At 42.0% G+C, this 17,875-nt stretch overlaps 1 protein-coding gene across 1 annotated transcript in view; it reads right to left on the bottom strand.

Moving 5' to 3' along the window:
* Positions 1 to 9: 9 nt before the first annotated feature.
* LOC147323583 (protein kinase C epsilon type-like) overlaps positions 10 to 17,875 on the bottom strand; it is a 55,150-nt gene continuing 37,284 nt past the window's right edge. Inside the window, exons 3-15 of the mRNA XM_086304014.1 lie at positions 15,391 to 15,556; positions 15,267 to 15,301; positions 13,145 to 13,233; positions 12,363 to 12,492; positions 11,711 to 11,853; positions 10,547 to 10,649; positions 9,714 to 9,910; positions 6,775 to 6,948; positions 6,529 to 6,683; positions 6,170 to 6,308; positions 4,652 to 4,840; positions 3,433 to 3,579; positions 10 to 1,876 (exon numbers count right to left, since the gene is read on the bottom strand). Coding sequence (XP_086160140.1) covers positions 1,727 to 1,876; positions 3,433 to 3,579; positions 4,652 to 4,840; positions 6,170 to 6,308; positions 6,529 to 6,683; positions 6,775 to 6,948; positions 9,714 to 9,910; positions 10,547 to 10,649; positions 11,711 to 11,853; positions 12,363 to 12,492; positions 13,145 to 13,233; positions 15,267 to 15,301; positions 15,391 to 15,556 — 1,817 coding nt within the window. The 3' untranslated portion in view covers positions 10 to 1,726. The remainder of the gene's footprint in view (positions 1,877 to 3,432; positions 3,580 to 4,651; positions 4,841 to 6,169; positions 6,309 to 6,528; positions 6,684 to 6,774; positions 6,949 to 9,713; positions 9,911 to 10,546; positions 10,650 to 11,710; positions 11,854 to 12,362; positions 12,493 to 13,144; positions 13,234 to 15,266; positions 15,302 to 15,390; positions 15,557 to 17,875) is intronic.

Below are 17,875 nucleotides of genomic sequence, written 5' to 3'. Positions count from 1 at the left end.
AGTCTGGGATTGATGTAGACAGCTCAGTGTTTTATTGGAATCAGACCAGACAGGACTAGCCCGGCTGTTGCACTACATTTTGGCACAGAGTAAGATAGTGTGACCAGGTGCACAAAGCTTCACTACACATCAACTCTACTGCACAGAGAGCAACCAGCTCATCTTCAGATCACTGTACAGTACGCAACAGTCCTTCTGTGTTTAGTGTGTGTGTGTCTGCACAATAGAAAGTGAGAAGAAGGGGGAGGTGGAAAAGGAGCTAGTCTGTATTGGTGCTTATTGTGTATGTGTGTGTGTGTGTGTGTGTGTGTGTGTGTGTGTGTGTGTGTGTGTGTGTGTGTGTGTGTGTGTGTGTGAAGTGAGAGGTAATTCAGCTGCTGGCTCTCAACACGTCTTATCAACCCGGCTGTAACAGACCTATAATAGTATAGTTATAGTATTATGCACAAAGGATTTCTCCAGATACACTTTACAATAATAATAATAATAATTCGATTTAGAATAAAAAAGAGAGAAAGAGCGAGCGAGAGAGAGCAATAAGAAAGAAAAAGCCATTCTTGAAAACATAAAGAGCAAAAGTCAGAAAAAATAAAGCGTGTGGTTTTGGCTGAAAGAGCTGCTGGATGTGGAAAAGGGGAATTGGTGCTTTGAAATAGAGTGCAAGGAAAGGGAAAACACTGACGGTTGCTATGGAAATGCTAAAAAACAGACAGAAAAGGGGAAAAAAGAAATTCACACATTCGCACGCATGAAAATATACATTCACAATAATAATAATAATAATAACAATAATATTAATAAAAAGGCCCACATTCACACAAAAAGGGCAGACCAAATCTCTGAACCTAACAGACGGATGAAATAGCTGGAAATGGGGCTTTTCACTGCTACACAGGCCGCCTCTAACACTCTGCTCGACATAATTAGTTCGATAGCCTGTAACTCGTAAGCTCGACATTCACTTTGTACACAAAGGACAAAGAATGAGTGAATACTTCAGTCATACCATAATCCAACAAAAACAATTTAAAAAACACATTTTGAGGAAGAAAAAAACCACATACACACACACACACGCGCACATGAACAAACAAACCATAAAATATATAGATAGTCAGGGTATTGCACAAAAGGGGATTTGGCCCTAACTGGTCCACAATAAGGACAGTAATAACACAGGTAGGGTGCTTGTCCATGCGCCACGACGCTCCTTTAATAGCAGACAACACCAGCACGATACAGCCACTCAACACAGGCTATATACAAGCCTCTGCACCCAGCACCCACAGTCCACATGTGTACAGGTGCCGGGGAGAGAAGCAGTGTAGGTGTGTGTATGTGTGTTTGGTTTTGTCTGAGCGTGTGCAGTGACCTTGTACTGTAGGAGTGCGCGAGGGCACGTAAAACTTGGGATTGTAGTGTTTGTACGCACGTGAGCGTGTCGATGTGTGCGTGCGTTTGTTTGTGAGAGCGTGTGCATATTCATATTTAAATTCATATTCATATTCATAATGAACCCAGGCAACAACAACAACACAATGCAAGTAAATTATATCTCAAAAGTAACAACAGCCAATAGCTTCAAAGTAAAGGACTGACCGTGTGTGTGTGTTTGTGTGCGTGTGTGATTTGTAAAGGGATTTTATGGATCTATGGAGTGTCAGCATGTGTGAGTGCGTGCATACCGAGTTTAGTGTGGCTGGATCTGTGTGTATTTGTGTATGTGTTAGGTATGCGTCTCCTCGGGGGCGCAGTAGGAGAAGTCCTTGAACTCCTCCTGGTTGATCTGTCGGATAATGGCCTCGTCCGTGGGCGTCAACACGGGGTCCTCCTTGGTGAAATCCTGGTCGAAGTTATTCACATCTCGTTTGGTCTTCTGCAGACGCATGCACACGAAAACACACACACAAAGGCACGGACGGAGGGAAGGATGTCAGAGAACGTTCAAAATTACATGACAGCGACACCTTCTGACCACTGTGACTTACTGTTCCTTGAAAGGTGCTCTCTTAGGGGGTCTTTAATTAACACGCCACAAACCTTTTAAATCTAGCATTAGCAAAATTGGGATTTCAAGCCTTTTAAGCTACTTTTAGAGACTAAATGGCACAGTCTTTCTTTCACAAACAAAATGAATAAACACATATTAAAATTAAAGTAATTCAGTACACCGAAAGACTTTTTAAAAACACATATTTACTTGTTTTTGAATGATTGACAGAGACAGAGTGCGCTTAAAGCCTGCCCATTCTGGAGGGGGAAGCAGGTCATGACTCTCAGTTGACCTCGTAGTATGTGAACTTCCCTTTTTCGATTCTGCCAGCAAACAACTGAATGGGTGACTGTGTCCAAACCTTTGACTGGTACTGTGAGAATTACTCAACATAACGAATTGAGATACTTTTTCAATCTCCGTGCTTATGCCTACTTTAACTTCAGGCTTTCTAGGCTTTAAAATTCCTGAAAGCTAACCTGAAGACTTTTGACAGCATAGTAATAAAGGTGTTGATGTTGAATTTTATATTTGAGACAAAAAGAGACGTACAGTATTAAAAAACAATCCCAGATGAAAGTCTACGATGCAACTTGACACCAGCAGAGATGGTGGTGAAAATATAACAGCCACCGCAGGGCTTTAAAACCTTATTTGACTGGTCCCACTTACCCTAATGTTTCAAATACTTTGCTAACATTAGCTTTTTAACAACTAACTGCAAATGGGGTGATAAAATAAACCTCAAAGTACAGGTACAAAGAACAAAGTACAAAGAACAGGTCCCCCAACTCGGCAGTAGAGGCAGGAATTACCAGAGAGGATGGCAGTGCATGAAATATGCCCTCATGTTTACAGTATTCATAGAATATTTTACTTTCACATGACACTCCTTACAAATCCATCTCCTTTGTCCCTTTCTTGTTAAAAAAGGCAACATCTCTGATTTAAACACACAGCACTTCTCTCAGGCCTCCATCTTTGTTTTACCAACTTCCAAATGAAACCCAAAACTCAACAGCACCACCTGGTGGACTAAGAAAAAGAAGCATTTTTTTTTTTGGCTGTGTGCTGCTCTCTTTAGTTTAGCCATTGCCAGGTAATGTTAGCGAATATTACCTGAACATTGCAGCTTATGTTTCGTTCTGCTACAGTTGAGATTTTGGCTGAATGATAAATTAGTATTTTTTGAGTATTTTGCTAGTTTGCTGGTGTAGTTCCTGCTCAGTATATGTCATGTATATAGTCTTTCAGCATTCCAAGTAAATTTAAAACTAAAGAATAATAATTCGGATACCTATCCACAAGTTCACAAAACTACTGAGCCTTGAAAAATGTTTAGTATCAAATACACGATGCATTACTGAAGGTTTATGTGTGAAATAGCTGCATGTAAAACTGTGGCCTGTGTGAGTTCGTGCAGAGTGTGTGTCTCTTACAATCCGGGGTTTAAAGGGTGGTTTGACTTTTCTCTGCTCCAACAGTACCCAGTCGATCTCTCTGAAGAAGGCGTGGGTCTTGATGGCCTCCTCGCCACCCTGGCTCACGACGCAGCCCAGACGCTTGGCCGGGTTCTTTGTCATGAACTGCACAAATAAAACATTTGTATTTTTGGACTTATTCTTCCAGAAAAGCAGGACCTTGAAAACTATTAGCTGTGGTTTAATCCATAACAAAATACACTTCACATCTTTGTTTGCACAAGTAAAGACAAAGGATTCGGGATTGAGGAGATAAGGGGGGGAGCATTTTGGTGCTAATAATAGAGCCGAGGCATAAACGGCTCTTTGTTTTTAGCATCCACAGAGTCACTGGCAGAGTGATCAAACAGGTCAGCAGAGTGCCGGTGTTATTTACCGCGTTGCTTTTGTTCTGCTGTCTGTTCGGCATTATAAGAGCACTTTGTGATTCACTGCAGTTTTATGACTGCATTTAACCTTTTTTTAATTCTCCTCAGTGTCCGAGGAAAGTGCAGCATGACACCTTTGCATCAAGTGCACTTTGAGTTTGATTTGCTCGTGTGACGCTCTGAGGATAGAAATCTGAATGAAAGCTAAAACGGTGAGCACAAGACTGAATTCTTCTCTTGCAGGAACAGTTTTTGTTAATTGAGATGCTGTTGTGTTAAAGCTTGGCCAAGTCTGGGCTAGAATTGAGCCTTTTAGACATTGAAGTTTGTTTTTTGTTACACTCGTTACAGTGCTCATATAGCCGTTCTACATTTCTCTTCATAGCACGTTTAATAAATGTTGGTTGTCCATGTTAAAATACACAAGTACTTTATTAGTACATTCACTCCCAACCACTCATAGGAGGTGGCTGCTGCTCCCTGAGCCTGGTTCTGATGGAGAGTTTTTCCTTTCCACTGTTGCCAAGTGCTAGCTCATAGTGGGGTTATCTGATTGTTGGATTTTTTCTGTATTACTGTAGGGCCTTTACCTGACAGTATAAAGCACATTAATAAGGAGACTGTTATGATTTGGCACTATGTGAATAAAACTGAACTGATTTTAATTGATTTTGATCAAAATCTCCTAAATACAGTTAAAATAAACTAAGCTTTCCTTGTAGAATCAAAAGAAATTGGTGATGAGAGCTTCCCAAGAGCTTACCAGTCCTACAAAAATGTCAGATAATGTTGGGAGAGACGACACGTACCGCTCGGAGAATAGAAACAGCCTCTTTGCTGAGCCACACGGGGTAGAGGACATCGTCGTGGAGAATCGACTCAAACAAGTCGTCTTCATTATCGGCTTCGAACGGAGGCTGTCCGGCCATCATCTCATACATCAGCACCCCAAGGGCCCACCAGTCCACAGAGGCTCCGTACTCCAGCTCCTGCAGGATCTGAATTCAACCAAATGACACAGCTCAAGATGATTACGAGGAAATACATTTCTGCTTGCGTGACATCCTGCAAACAGATCCATTGAGGTGAAGAGCCTCAATAGGATGTACTTTATTCCACTTTAAGTGGTGTAGAAAAGCCAAAACAATGGATAGACCTAACTAATGTCATCAGCAGCAAGAGTGAAAGGGAAACTGAACTACTTAAAGATCATCTCCATACATGTTTAAGAGAGATAAAAAGTCTCTGCATTGAATAATAATTTATCTTTCATATGCTTTTTGACTTCTTAAAAGCATATCTACTTAAAAATTATGCAAATAAAAGTCCCTTGAAATGCTTTAACTGCTGCACACAAGTTTTCTTCAACTTCAGTGTCCACCTTCAGCTGATGTGCACAAACACAGACTTGTGTAATACCCATGATAAGTGATTGCACTCAGATGCGTCATGAACACTTGGCACTTCGGCCGGTGACATTTTTAGGCAATTTATCCAAAAAGTGTTTGATGGATTCCTTAACAAAGACTAAACATTATATTTGTAACCAAGGGGACTGAGAGTCCCCCAGAAATTAATGACCCCACAGCAAGCACGGTGGTGGAGCCAATAAATGCTTGTGATGACAGCGAAGTCATATGACCCTGAAATGAATGAAGATTGTTCCCTTTCGCACTGAGCAACAGAGCCGGATGTTGATTGTTGTTAATATGATTGTTAGTCCTGACTAAAAGGGAGCTAAAGTTGGATAGACAGCATAAGATATGCACAACTTCTGGGTCTAAAATGTGGCCCAAAACTCTGCTGTGACCTAAACCTGTATTTTTTTTAATGGCCAGCAGGGGGCAGTGCAGCAGGCTGCAAAAAATGCTTACAGCTGCATAGAAATCGGCTCCCTTATTTTTGAATTCAGAAAACACTTTCTAATGAACTTATGGGCTCAACTTCAAATTCCAGTTCACACACGGTTAAAAAATGAAGCCATTTGGTAAATTATAGTCATTATTAGGACCAGACAAGTGGTTTGTGGGGTCCTCGGCTACAGTCTGTCCGTCACTCGTCACGAGGTTTTAAAACAGCAAGACAGCAAAAATGAAAAGCACTCAGCTCATGGGACTTCCATCTTTGATACATCAGTACAATACTGATAAGTCTGAATCTGTGATTTTAACTTAGCTCAGATTAATGTTATCAGGACAGATGTTCAAATATCCAGGTGAAATATAATGTTGTTAATAGCTAATAGCTACTTAACAATACAAGGGTAAGAATATCGACCATTATACCCTATCAACATAAAGAAGTGCAGGCCCTTGAGTTAATCTCACCTCAGGGGCAATGTAGTCCGGGGTGCCACAGAAGGTGGTGGTAGTGACTCCGTTAATGATGCCCTCTTTGCACATACCAAAGTCTGCCAGCTTACAGTGACCCTCAGCATCCAAGAGGATGTTATCCAGCTTCAGATCCCTGTAACAGAAAGACACAGATACGCTATTAGCACCATCTATTTTCTAGGAAAGTTTGGTTCACTGGGGGAGGTGCATGCAATGTAAACAGATAATAAGCACTGATGTTTTCTATGGCTTTTCGTACCAAAATAAAAAGGAAAATATAAATATATATTTTCTCTTTGACAGTTAAGAGTGACCTTGATAGAAAAACCAGACGAGGACAGCAGGGTGTTTACCTATAGATGACTCCGTTACGGTGCAGAAACATAAGGGCTGAGGTGACTTCGGCAGCGTAGAACCGAGAGCGAGGCTCATCGAACTTCCTGGATCGTTGAATCTGGAACATCAGATCTCCTCCATTCACATATTCCATTACAAAGAACAAACGGTCCTGCAGACAGAGGGAGGGACGGAGTGGTATTAGACAGGAGAAATGCAGTCAGCTGTTGAATCTGTACGTTTTGCTTCACACGTCAGCCTACCCGTGTCTGGAAACAGCAGTACAGCTGGGTGAGGTAGGGGTGTCGACGGGCGAGGGCCAGGATGCGCTTCTCGGTCATGGTGCAGTCCACGTCGTCGTCCTGCAGGATGACGTCCTTCTTCAGAACTTTAACGGCGTAAACGTCTTCTGTCCCCTTCAGCTCCGCCAGCATCACCTGGATAAGAGATGCGCAGTATGAAACGGCAAAAATTTGTTTATTCCGCGATCTCAGCGTTAACACCTTTTTCTTTTTACGGGGTCATTCGTTATCTGTGGGTGTTTCGAATTGTAGGCATCTTGCATTACAACTGAGTACAACCCATAGTTGCACGGTGATGAAGTGAAGCATTTGTACCACATGTGATTTATGATACATCAGCTGAATTATAATTCAGAATGAATGCAAACATAGATCAGGAGGCATCTGCTTCCACGTATAAGCTATGACTTACATTAATTATTTATTATATACACTGTCTTATATAGGCAGTGTTTGTTTTGTGAGCACTTTACAAGCACTTTGGTTGCTGTATTGAAATGAGCTCTCGAAGTAAACTTAATCAGACTATCTGCCGACTCAACGTTGAGAGTGACGTGTAAAATCCAGGCTGATTTTGTTTACACCGACAAGCCAAAACCCAAAGCCATCACTTCTTGATATGCTGTCTGTCCTTCAAGTGCTCTGATCCAGTGAGGCATGGACTTCTAAAGGTGCCCTGGAGTTTTCTGGCACCAAAACAAAGATCCTGTAATTCCTGTAAGCTTCGGGCAGGCCTTGTTTGTCCATGCTTGGACCAACTTTATCCATCTGCAGCCTGCAAGACTGCAGGACGCACACAAGTAATGCAGTAATGCCTACTACAGGACGCTTCAAACGCTTGTTACTTAAGGTGAGGATTAGGCGTCCTGGTGCGCTGGCACAACTCGCACGCTTTGGTTCCAAGTTACGTCCCGCACGTGCTTTTCATACTAGGTTCAACCACAGTTAGTAGCCTAGGTAGATGAAGAGCAGATGCCCATTTCCTTAATCCTTAATTAGCCTTCTGCTTCTATTATTCACAAGTGTTTTATTTTTTTATACCTCTTTGCTTCTTTTTCACACCTTTTCTCATTGTCTCTGTTTTAAAGAGTCTTTCATATTTTTTTAATGTTTCTCTGTTTTGAATATCTTGTGATTTTCTCCCTTGTTTTTAATACACTACCTCACCAAAAAAACAAAAAGGTCACCATGTGGATTTACTAAGCAAATAGGTAAGAGTCTTCTACTAGATAATTACTGCAGTGAGTAATAGGCTTCAGGTCTGCAACAGTGAGTAACTTCTTCTTTCTCCAAATCGGAAGACATCTCCTCTGGTCCTGGAAAAGATGCTTCTTCGTTTCAGAAGGGTCAAGTTACTGCATCAAGCAAAGAACACAATAAAGAAGACTGCTGAAACCTCTAAAATTAGGTTAAGAAGTGCCAAAGGCATTACTGACAACCCGGAAGGATAGTGGTGAAACATCATCTTTGAGGAAGAAATGTAATCAGGAAGTAATCTTGAATAACTGCGATTGGACACCCCTTTAACATTTGCTGAACTCGAGCGCTAAAAGGAAAGGGAAATAAGAGCATTTCAACAAAGTGAGGAGAGCTTAATGGATCGGTGCCAAACGGCTGTGCCCGCCTAACAAAACCGCTTATCAATAAAGCAAATCAGAAAAAAGGCTTCGGTTTGCTGGGAAGCAAAGAGATTGTAAAAAGTGGAAAAAGGTGACATGGTCAGAGGAATCTGGATGTTTAATCTGTTTTCCAGAGCGATCAGTATATCTGAGTAAGAGGAGAGGTGGACGAAGCGATGAAGCCTGTGGGAGCAGTGTTATGACCTGGGTTTGTGTCAGCCGGTCAGGTTGAGCAATGTTATGCACCTGAAAACATCGGGTCAGCTGACTACCTGATTAGACTGAATCATTTTTCATCAACTGATTTTTTTCTCCTCGACGGCGCAGCCGCGTTCCAAGATTGCAACGACAGGAATCATTAGGCTGAAACTATGAAAGAGTCCGGAAAATCTACATGTTGGAGCAGACTTCATACAGCGGCCCCGACTCTCACATCTCCAAGAGAGGGAGCTCTGGGCTGAACAACTGATGCATATCTGAATGAAAATAAATGAAGTGACATTGCACAAGCTTTTCAAAACGATGCAACAATGCAACAAAGTTAAAGGTGGTCCAATGAAATGTAAGAGTCCTCCCACTGCGCCAGACAATGGGAAACTGGCTTGGCTCGTTACTCAGACTGGGTCGTCTGGCTTTGTCAATTTTGCTCAGATTCATCCTGTTCAATCACAGACTGCAATAGGTGTAAGATCATCAATATGAGTCACTCCAGTGAGTGGTCATAATGTTTTAGCTCGTCGGTGTATTATAAAATGCAAGAGGGGGTTTACAGTGATAAAATTATGAATGGAACAATATTATATGATCTGTTTTTGGTCTCTAGCAGCTGGTGATTGAAACAAATGGCTCTTTATCTGCTCAGAGCCCCAATATATTTACCAGCTATTCTCTAACCTACCATCTGGTGTTGGGCAGGTAATCTGCAGTAACTATACAAAGGTTTTACAGTGACCTGCTGCTGGACATTGTATCAACATGGTACCAATTAATCCTGCAACCCATAAATAGAAAACAATAAGCAGAAAAATCTAAACTGCATACAAAACATTACATTTAAATTATAAATAAAAGCAGGTGCCTGAATCTAATGCAATGCACATGAGCGTCAGTCTATTCTGCTCCCCTGATATTATTCACTTCCCCTGATAATTCAGGTGTTATGAATAATGGGAACCCCGTGAACTGGTTGTTGATTTAAAAATAAAAACAGTTTAATTATAAACATAATGAGGAACAAACAAATAAACATCCCCCTCGCACGCCTCCTCCGAGCTCTCCCACCTTGCCGAAGCTGCCTTTGCCGAGAACCTTGATGAAGTTGAAATCCTTCAGGCTCCTCCTCTGGCTCTCTCCGTTCTGCCTGGCTGCCGAGGAGGACGAGGAAGAGGAGGTGGTGGAGGAGGAAGAGGAGGAAGAGTGCTGAGGTCCCTGCTGGTTGAGCGACAGCGCGTCCTGCAGGCGATCCAACTCTGCCAAGTCTGTGGGTGTCATCGGAAAAGCAGATCAGACATCAGCAAAAACAGGCTGGCTGACTTTTCTCTTTTTTCCTGTCAGCATTCAACTCAATTATACGGAAATAAGAGCTGTTTAGAAGCATTACACATTTGTTACTGATTGCTTTTCAATAAACTTTGAAAAAAACAAAACAAAACATGATCACATCCTCTGTTAAAACCTGGAATGATTCACTCCCCGGACCAGGGCGATTAAATAACAGCAGCGAGCGGCGCCGTTGTCATCGGCGTTTGGCTCGACGAGAACAAAAAAAAAAAATGGGACGACTTCCACAAAGAGAAAGTTAACTTTTTTATTTCTCAGCTTGCAAAGTGTGATAATGCGATGACTAACTGTGACAACCAAATGGTGGTGGGCGGTGGAGGGATAATTCAATTTTAGCTTGTTTTTAGAAAAAAGAAGAGAGAAAGAAAAAAACAATAACATTTAACTTATTTTTTAAAAACAGCAACAATATTATCGCTGAAATCGAATGACTACCCCTCACTGGTAGAATTACACATTAAACCGCCCCCCGCCGTACCCATCTCGAAGCGGGCTTTTAGACGTCTTTTTGTTGATGTGGTTTTTTTGGTGTGTGTGTGTGTGTGTCGTGTTACCCTGTTGTGAGGGGGAGGTGGGGACAGCTGGCTGGCTGAAGCTGTTCTCCTCAGTCTGAGAGTGCTCAGGAGGAGACTGGGGAGGGTCCTGCCCTGGAGTCAACTGAAGAAAGAGAGAAACACAGAGAGAGTCAACATGGCCGTGCCTTTGGGCTGTCCTCTAAAAATCTGTTTCCTGAATCACGAGTCACGGAGGTGAATCCAAGTTTCTCAGTTGAAAATCGGAGCTTTAAAGCTGCTTTTTACACGTCCAACGCAGGCCTGAACTTTTAAAGGCATTACTAAACACGGGAGCACGTGAGAATACAAATGCGCAACGCAGTCGCTCCCACACAAAGTCTGTGTGATGTCTGATTGACCCAGTGTAAGAATAAAGCAGGTAATAGCTCGGTGAATTCACAGCGAGCGAGTGGGCGTCATGTGTCCTGCCTCCTGTGTGCGCTCCCTAACCCAAACCACGCAGAGTATTTACAGGAGTGAGAACCCATCTGAAACCGACTCCTGCCGTTGTGTGCCGCGTGTGAGTGAGGACATCTTTGAACAACGTCCCGAACTGATACTCCAGAGTCTGAAAACAGCTTGTGCTTTTCATCCAACAGTAACAGAAATACATTCAGTTTGAAATGCGTAGTTGGACAAATAGATGGACACCCTTTGAGACGCCTTAGGAGTAAAATGCAAAGATGTGCACCACACAATGATGAAAAACAGACGGTTAGCTTAGCTGAGCTTCCCACAAACACTAGAAAAAAAGAAGGAACCAGTAAGCTCCTTAATTAATGAAGCTCCTTAATTAGCACATTATACGTGTGACTCCACAGGTTAACCTGCCGGCCTCAGGGAAGGTGCTACAGCCTGGGAAAAGTCCCAAATGCATTTTCTGTGCACATCTGAGGTGCTGGAGTTTATTTCCTCGGGTAGAACTCGAGCTCACCACCTGTACATACATAACAACGGTATTTCTCTCTATAAGGACTGAAACAAGTCTTTTCCCATATTATCTTCCTATTTCTCTTGCATTAACAAGGTGAGTTTTATGGAAACTGGACAAGTGGAGGACAACTTATGTGGTAGGCCTAAAGAAAATGCAGCAGATGAGCAGTATTTAGAAGTCACGTCCTTAAGAGAAAATCTAGTAAAGACCTGACACGGGCGGCTTGTTACCTTCCTCCTGCGCTGCGCAGTGTTGGAGATCTTGTCAGGTGTGACTCCCAGGTCAGACAGGACCTTGGCGATTCCTCGGGCGTCCACGCCGCAGTTAGGAGCTACATTGGTCTCGCACCGCCTGTGCACATTCATCTTACACACTGTAAAAAAAAGAAAGAAAGAAAATGTGAAATTTAAACACATAAACCATGTCTCCTGCTACTACAACCTAAGTGCTCATTAAAGGCATTTTACTTTAAAAATCCAGAAATGAGTCTGCAAACTAAAAATGTATATTCTTTAAAATACATTTAGTATAAAACATGAGTTAAGACCAAGGAAGCCATTTTTGCATGACAAAAAACAAGTGCAAGTGGTGGACTTTACTTGGGGATACTTCTGAAAATTAGATTAAAAAGAAATTCTACGTGAGTATGTAGAGTCTATAGCAAAAGCCTAACACTATTTTTACCAGAAATGTAATTAATCATGGGGGAAAAGCAATCATTTTTCATTTGTTATCATGTTTTAACAGATGTAATGAAAACGCTGTTCCTCGTGGCATCCCTGTTTACATCATGTGGCTTCAACATGCAAATATGAGCACCTGGGCTGCCATGATGTTTCCCCGTGGGCTCTCATGTGAATTCCCCACTGCTCATAAACTCACCTTTGCACTGCAGGCCCTGCCTCATGAGGCCCCACAGCAGGGAGCCGCAGTGGTCACAGAAAGTGGGGACCTTGTAGTTGTGGATACTGAACTTATGGGGCATATTAACACTGAACCGCTGTGAGCCCACCTGCAGAGGGAGACACACACAGAAGAACACACAGACACACACACGGGGGCATTAACGAGAGGTCAGGGTGGCATTATCAGAGGAGTGTTCTGACACACATTGCTTTAAGCAACAGATTTGTTCATCAGTGGCCTGAATGTTGAGCGTCTCTGTCCATATTCAGTATTTCTTTCATGATTCCTACTCTCTGAAACTGTGAGGATCAGCATTTAAAATAACAATACAATCAAGTTTAATTGAAAAAGAGGTAAAATAATGCTAATAAAGTCAAATCAAAGTGTATTCTCTCTGTAGCAAAAGTATTAAAAGATCATTTGTATTTCTATTGTTGGGGTTAAATTATGGAACAATGCTAACATAACCATTTAAACCTGTTTAATTTTCCTGGAAACAACAGCACAGGCAGCGCACAAAGTTCAACCAACTAGTATTAGCCACAGTGCACACCGCTTTCTATGCATAAGGGCCACAAGACTACTTGGTATATCTTTATATGTGCTCTTCTCACTGTCTAAGTTATGATTTCTGAATAAAAAACAATTAATAAACTTCAGTTGAGCCTTTAGTTAGCAAATAATGAACTGAGGTCCACTAAAAATCCTCTCATTCCTGCAAAGTCTCCGTGCAGCTGAGTGTTTGCAGACGTGTGTACCTCCTCAGGTGTGTCTTCCTGCTTCTTCATGCCGGCACACTTGGTGATGATCAGCTCATGGCAGCGTTTGTGGACAACACACGTGCACACTAAAAGGCATTCACACACAACCTTGGTCAAATAAACATATTTTCATTTTGAACAACAGATGTGTGAGAGGCAGAGGGACATCAGCTTCATCTCAAAGTGTGCTAATCTGATTTTTCCAGCTGCAAACAAACAGCAAGCTATAAGAAAGCCTTATCTGTTCTTATCATATCTCAGATCATATTTACACAAAATTAAGTATGAACTGGGAGGCAAGTGTAGTTCAACAAAGCACTGCAATGCAGCCGCACACTTCTTCATGCCACTGCCGACCAATCCTGAAAGATCTGGTTGACCCGCTCTGAATATCAATATGAAAAGGCTAACTAACTAAAATCACAAATAATTACAGTCTACAACAGAATGTTGGTGAGTGAGCATTACCACTGACAGCCACACATCCTCTGCACGGCTCTTCATTAATGAGAAAGACCTAATTAGGCCTACAAATCTAACACGAAAAAGACTTCGAAGAGTAGCTGAATAATGATTATTTAACAATATATTCCTTAACTTGTGTATATCTATCTATCCATATCTGTGCAGGTACTATTAGCCTGCTGACTGAGCTGCTTCCTAACTTAGCCGTAAGGGATTTTAATCGTGGGAGTTACATTTTCTCGGTTAAATGAATGAATGAAGGTTAAATGAATAAAAAGCACAAACGAAAGAATTTTCATAGGCAGCACAACTCACTAGGAGACATTAACAATGGATAATTCAGCAAAAAACAGAATTAGTTTCCATTTGTCTTTGTTAATATCCATTACTTTCATATTCACAAGCAACGATTAGTCTACACAGACTGTGCAGTATAAGCAACACGTCAACAGGAGCACATGAGCAGCTTCCGTTCCCTTCCTCTATCTTTACAGGATGCACTCAGGTGTACTGTTGTAGTGTCACAAAACAAAACAAAAACAACCCACATGAAACATAAAAAATATGCTTCGGTTCGAGTGAAATTCGAGCCCATATGCATCAATGAAAACTGCATAGCTCAACCACCTGCTGCGCAGAGAATCATTTTGACACCTAAACACCATTCTGTTATCAAAACATCTTTATTATGGTTGCATATTTAAACCAGGGGAAAGAAGAAATGCACCGCGTTTAACCACAGACAGCTGTGTTGATAGAGGCATGCTGTTTAAACTACAGGTGAGACAATAAAATATGATCCAGGAAGTCCAGTTGGCGTACCAGATGAATGGATTTAAGGCTTATTTATCAAAGGCCAAATTACTTCAGCACAGGCCTCGGTAGGGTTGCAGATGGACGGGCTGAACTGTTGAACTCATTCTTCATTCTTCATTAATGACTCAGTTAAGTAATGTTTTGACTGTTAGTTGCTCCCATCTGACCAAATTCTCATTGGTTGAACGACCGACAGTATAAGTAATACGAATATGGTGAATATCACTCGAGTTTTAAAATAAAACTGGGTTAAAATGATGCGAAATGCTGAAAATATACACAAGTATTTAATGTTTAATGTATAAGCCTGGCAGGAAGAGTACTCACAGACTCTGAGGATTTTTAAAACTCTTTAAAGTTGCCACAAATGTGAGGTTAACAGCAGATAAACTGCATTCGCATTAAAGCAAAGGTAAGAGAGGCACAACTTTTGCTGGCTGCACAGTTTCAACCACTCCACCTTCACCTTTTCCACCGCTAAGCTGCATAACATCTTCCACCCGCACCTCCACAGGCTGCATTATGAAGTGAAGTAATGAAGTACCCTAAAGAGTCTGTTAAATAACACTACGAGTTCAAGCTGAATTTTTAGGATATTTGCAAGCACAGAGAAGAAAAAAAAAGCCTGTGCATGTAATTTTTAATATTATAATATTATGCTTCATTTTGTTTTCTGCTCGTGTAATGCTGTAAATGCGTGGCTCTGGGGTGATGGCGTGGGACCAAATCACAGTTGTCACTCAGCAACATGTAATCCCTCTTGTGTTCTCATGCTTGAATAATAAATGATACGCAATGTTACTTCAGAAATTGGAGTCTGCCGGAGAAAAGTACTCACCCTGACACTGGTATCCCTGCTTCCCCAGCACGCCCCTATCAGATCACACACAGAGGAGTCAACATTTCAGCGGCATCACAGCAAGCAAAAGGGGTCAGATACATGCGATAGATGTTTCACCCACCAGATGAAATCTCTGCAGTGTGAGCAGTAGGTCGGCTGCCTAAGATAGGTGGCCATGAACTTGTGTCCATTGACTTGATGGACGCGCCTACGGACGGCGCCCTGTCGCCGGCGAGGGCCGATCCTCTCGCGAAACACGCGCTCCTCATTCTCGTTGGTTCCTGAAGCTGCAGAGGAAAGAAAAACAGTCAAGGTTATGATGGTTAGCAAACAGCGATGCGCTGCAGAGCACTGATTTGGACTGTCGCCTCACAGCCTGTGTGGGTTCTCTCACCTACTTCCTCCCACAGTCCTAAGACATGCATGTTAGGTTAACTGGTGATTTTGAAATGGCCATAGGTGTGGATGGAAGCTAGATAAGGCTCTTAAGTGCTGAGAATAAAACGTCGTGTGAAAATGTGGGAAAAGGCAAACAGTTCTTGTGATGTCATGGCGTGATCATTATGATCAGACTAGAAACTTACTATACAAAGACCAGTCCTTTCCATATAACTAGTTTAAAACAATTATAGAAAATGTCTTTAGCTCTTTAGTTTAAGTCTTTTTCAATTTTGTCAACAGAGCAGGCACTAGAGGGATTTTGTGTGCTATGTTTACTTATGTCCACATGACTTAATCAGCCAATTTCCAGTGTTTTCCACCATGACCAGTGACCAGCCGGTCAGCCTTCCATATGACTGATTGTGAGTTGGCCAATTTCGTGCATGTGGAACACACACACACCGGCACAGGAAGTAAACGGTGTGAAAATGTGTACAACAGCAAACCTAGTGAGACACTTAATCGTTTTAAAGAAGCTAACAAAGGTGGCTAAAGCTAACCAGCGCTCAGAGTGAGCTACCAGCCGTGAGCCTCGGTATGAGCAACTAATCAAAGCAGGAAAATTAAGGGGATGAGGAAAAAAGAGGAACTTATAAATTTATATTGTTATCTGGTTCATTTATAAACATACTGGAAAATTATAATAGTACCTGAATTTTGTTTTGTTATATAAATCTGCTGCAGCTGATTTTGTTTGTGAAAAAAAATATGAAACTAAAAGAAAACATAATGCTACAATAACTCTAGTCACAAGTACATGAGCAACATGTAATCTTAATGATGCAACAGTCTGATGTTAAAGAGCTGGATCAGGGACAACGTGCCAATCTATTCAGTGTTTTCCTGTGTATACCGTCCACAGGTCAGCAGCAGGTAGCAGCAGAGCTCGTAGGAAGTTAACAGCAAAGGGTTGGCAGTTTGGAGCGTTTTCCACGCTCGCTATGTCAACAGCTTGTCTTTGTTTGTTTATAAACCATTTAACTTAACTGCAAACTGTGAGTCAAGTGAGTCGACATGACTGAGAAGCGCTGACGCGACATTGTTTTTGTTTCTCTTTCTCGCTCGTTCACTTTCGCCGGTTATGTTCGGTCAGAGACACATTACACAAAGCAGAAACTACAAGCAGGCTGGTCCAGTGTAACACCTGCTGGGAACCTTTCAGTGCATTTATGATAACCTAACATCCCGGCATGTTCAAATTATTATTTAACTTTGGTTGTCTCTTGTCAGGTCCACGTGCGACGTGTGCAGGAGCAGGGAAAACAGCAAGCAGGAGCTTAATGACTCCTACACTGAGCTGAAAAGAGACTAGTGTGAGTAAATTAGATGAATGCAATTTTTTTTTATTGTTTAATGTGTTTGTTTTGGGCCTGTTGTTATATGCATATGTATTTATTTGTTAGGAAAACAAAGTAGCCTGACGTTGTGTTACAGATCAAGAATTATTCCCAGTATTTTCCTCACAGATATGAACACAGTTTATTGATTCAGCGCTGGTATCAGGTCATCGCCAGCAGACTGCTGTAGTGAAGGTATCGGTATCATACTCGAAGTAGAAAAAGTTGGCCTCACAGTTAAATGTGCAAAAAACTGTCTTGAGTTTTATGGTTTTCTGAGTCAGTCTTGGCTCAGAGTATTCACACACATCACTGAGCTGCTTCGATTGTACAAATAAGGATCATTTGCATCGTGTTGCCGAGGACGTTTAATCATTCAGCGGCCTCTCATCTTCCTCTGTCACCCCCCCACCCCTTCTTTCTCACACAACACCCCACACCTACCAGCGGCCCATGCATACGTACGTGTGCGGGCTATTTATACTTTCATGTGTGGGCACTAAAACGAAGGATAGCATATTAAAATACTCCTCCTCAGCCAGCGCCATCCAATCAGTTGTTCACTTCCTCTCTGCATCTCCCCTGGAAGATAAATGCTTTCCGAGGGCAACCTTAAGACAAGAGAACCACCTCCACTCTCCCTCCCACACGCGCTCCTTCTCTCCGCGCTCCTGTCCTAGTTTGCCTTTCTTTTCACTCGCCCAGCATCTCTCTCCAGGGTGCGTTATAGATGTGGTTACCGCTGAGCCTCTCCAGAGTTCGATTACAGACAGGCTGTCTAGGGACTCTGTGTGTGTGTGTGTAAGTGTGAGTTTTTGTGTGTAACTG

The sequence above is a fragment of the Aulonocara sp. 'chitande type north' Nkhata Bay genome, linkage group LG8 (genome assembly GCF_057382095.1).
Source record: "Aulonocara sp. 'chitande type north' Nkhata Bay isolate Kocher_YH1m ecotype deep benthic linkage group LG8, A_spYH_male_GT1.1, whole genome shotgun sequence".
NCBI classification, from domain to species: domain Eukaryota; kingdom Metazoa; phylum Chordata; class Actinopteri; order Cichliformes; family Cichlidae; genus Aulonocara; species Aulonocara sp. 'chitande type north' Nkhata Bay.
The sequence above is the reverse complement of the archived record's forward strand: the minus strand, read 5'-3'. Positions and strand labels throughout refer to the sequence as shown.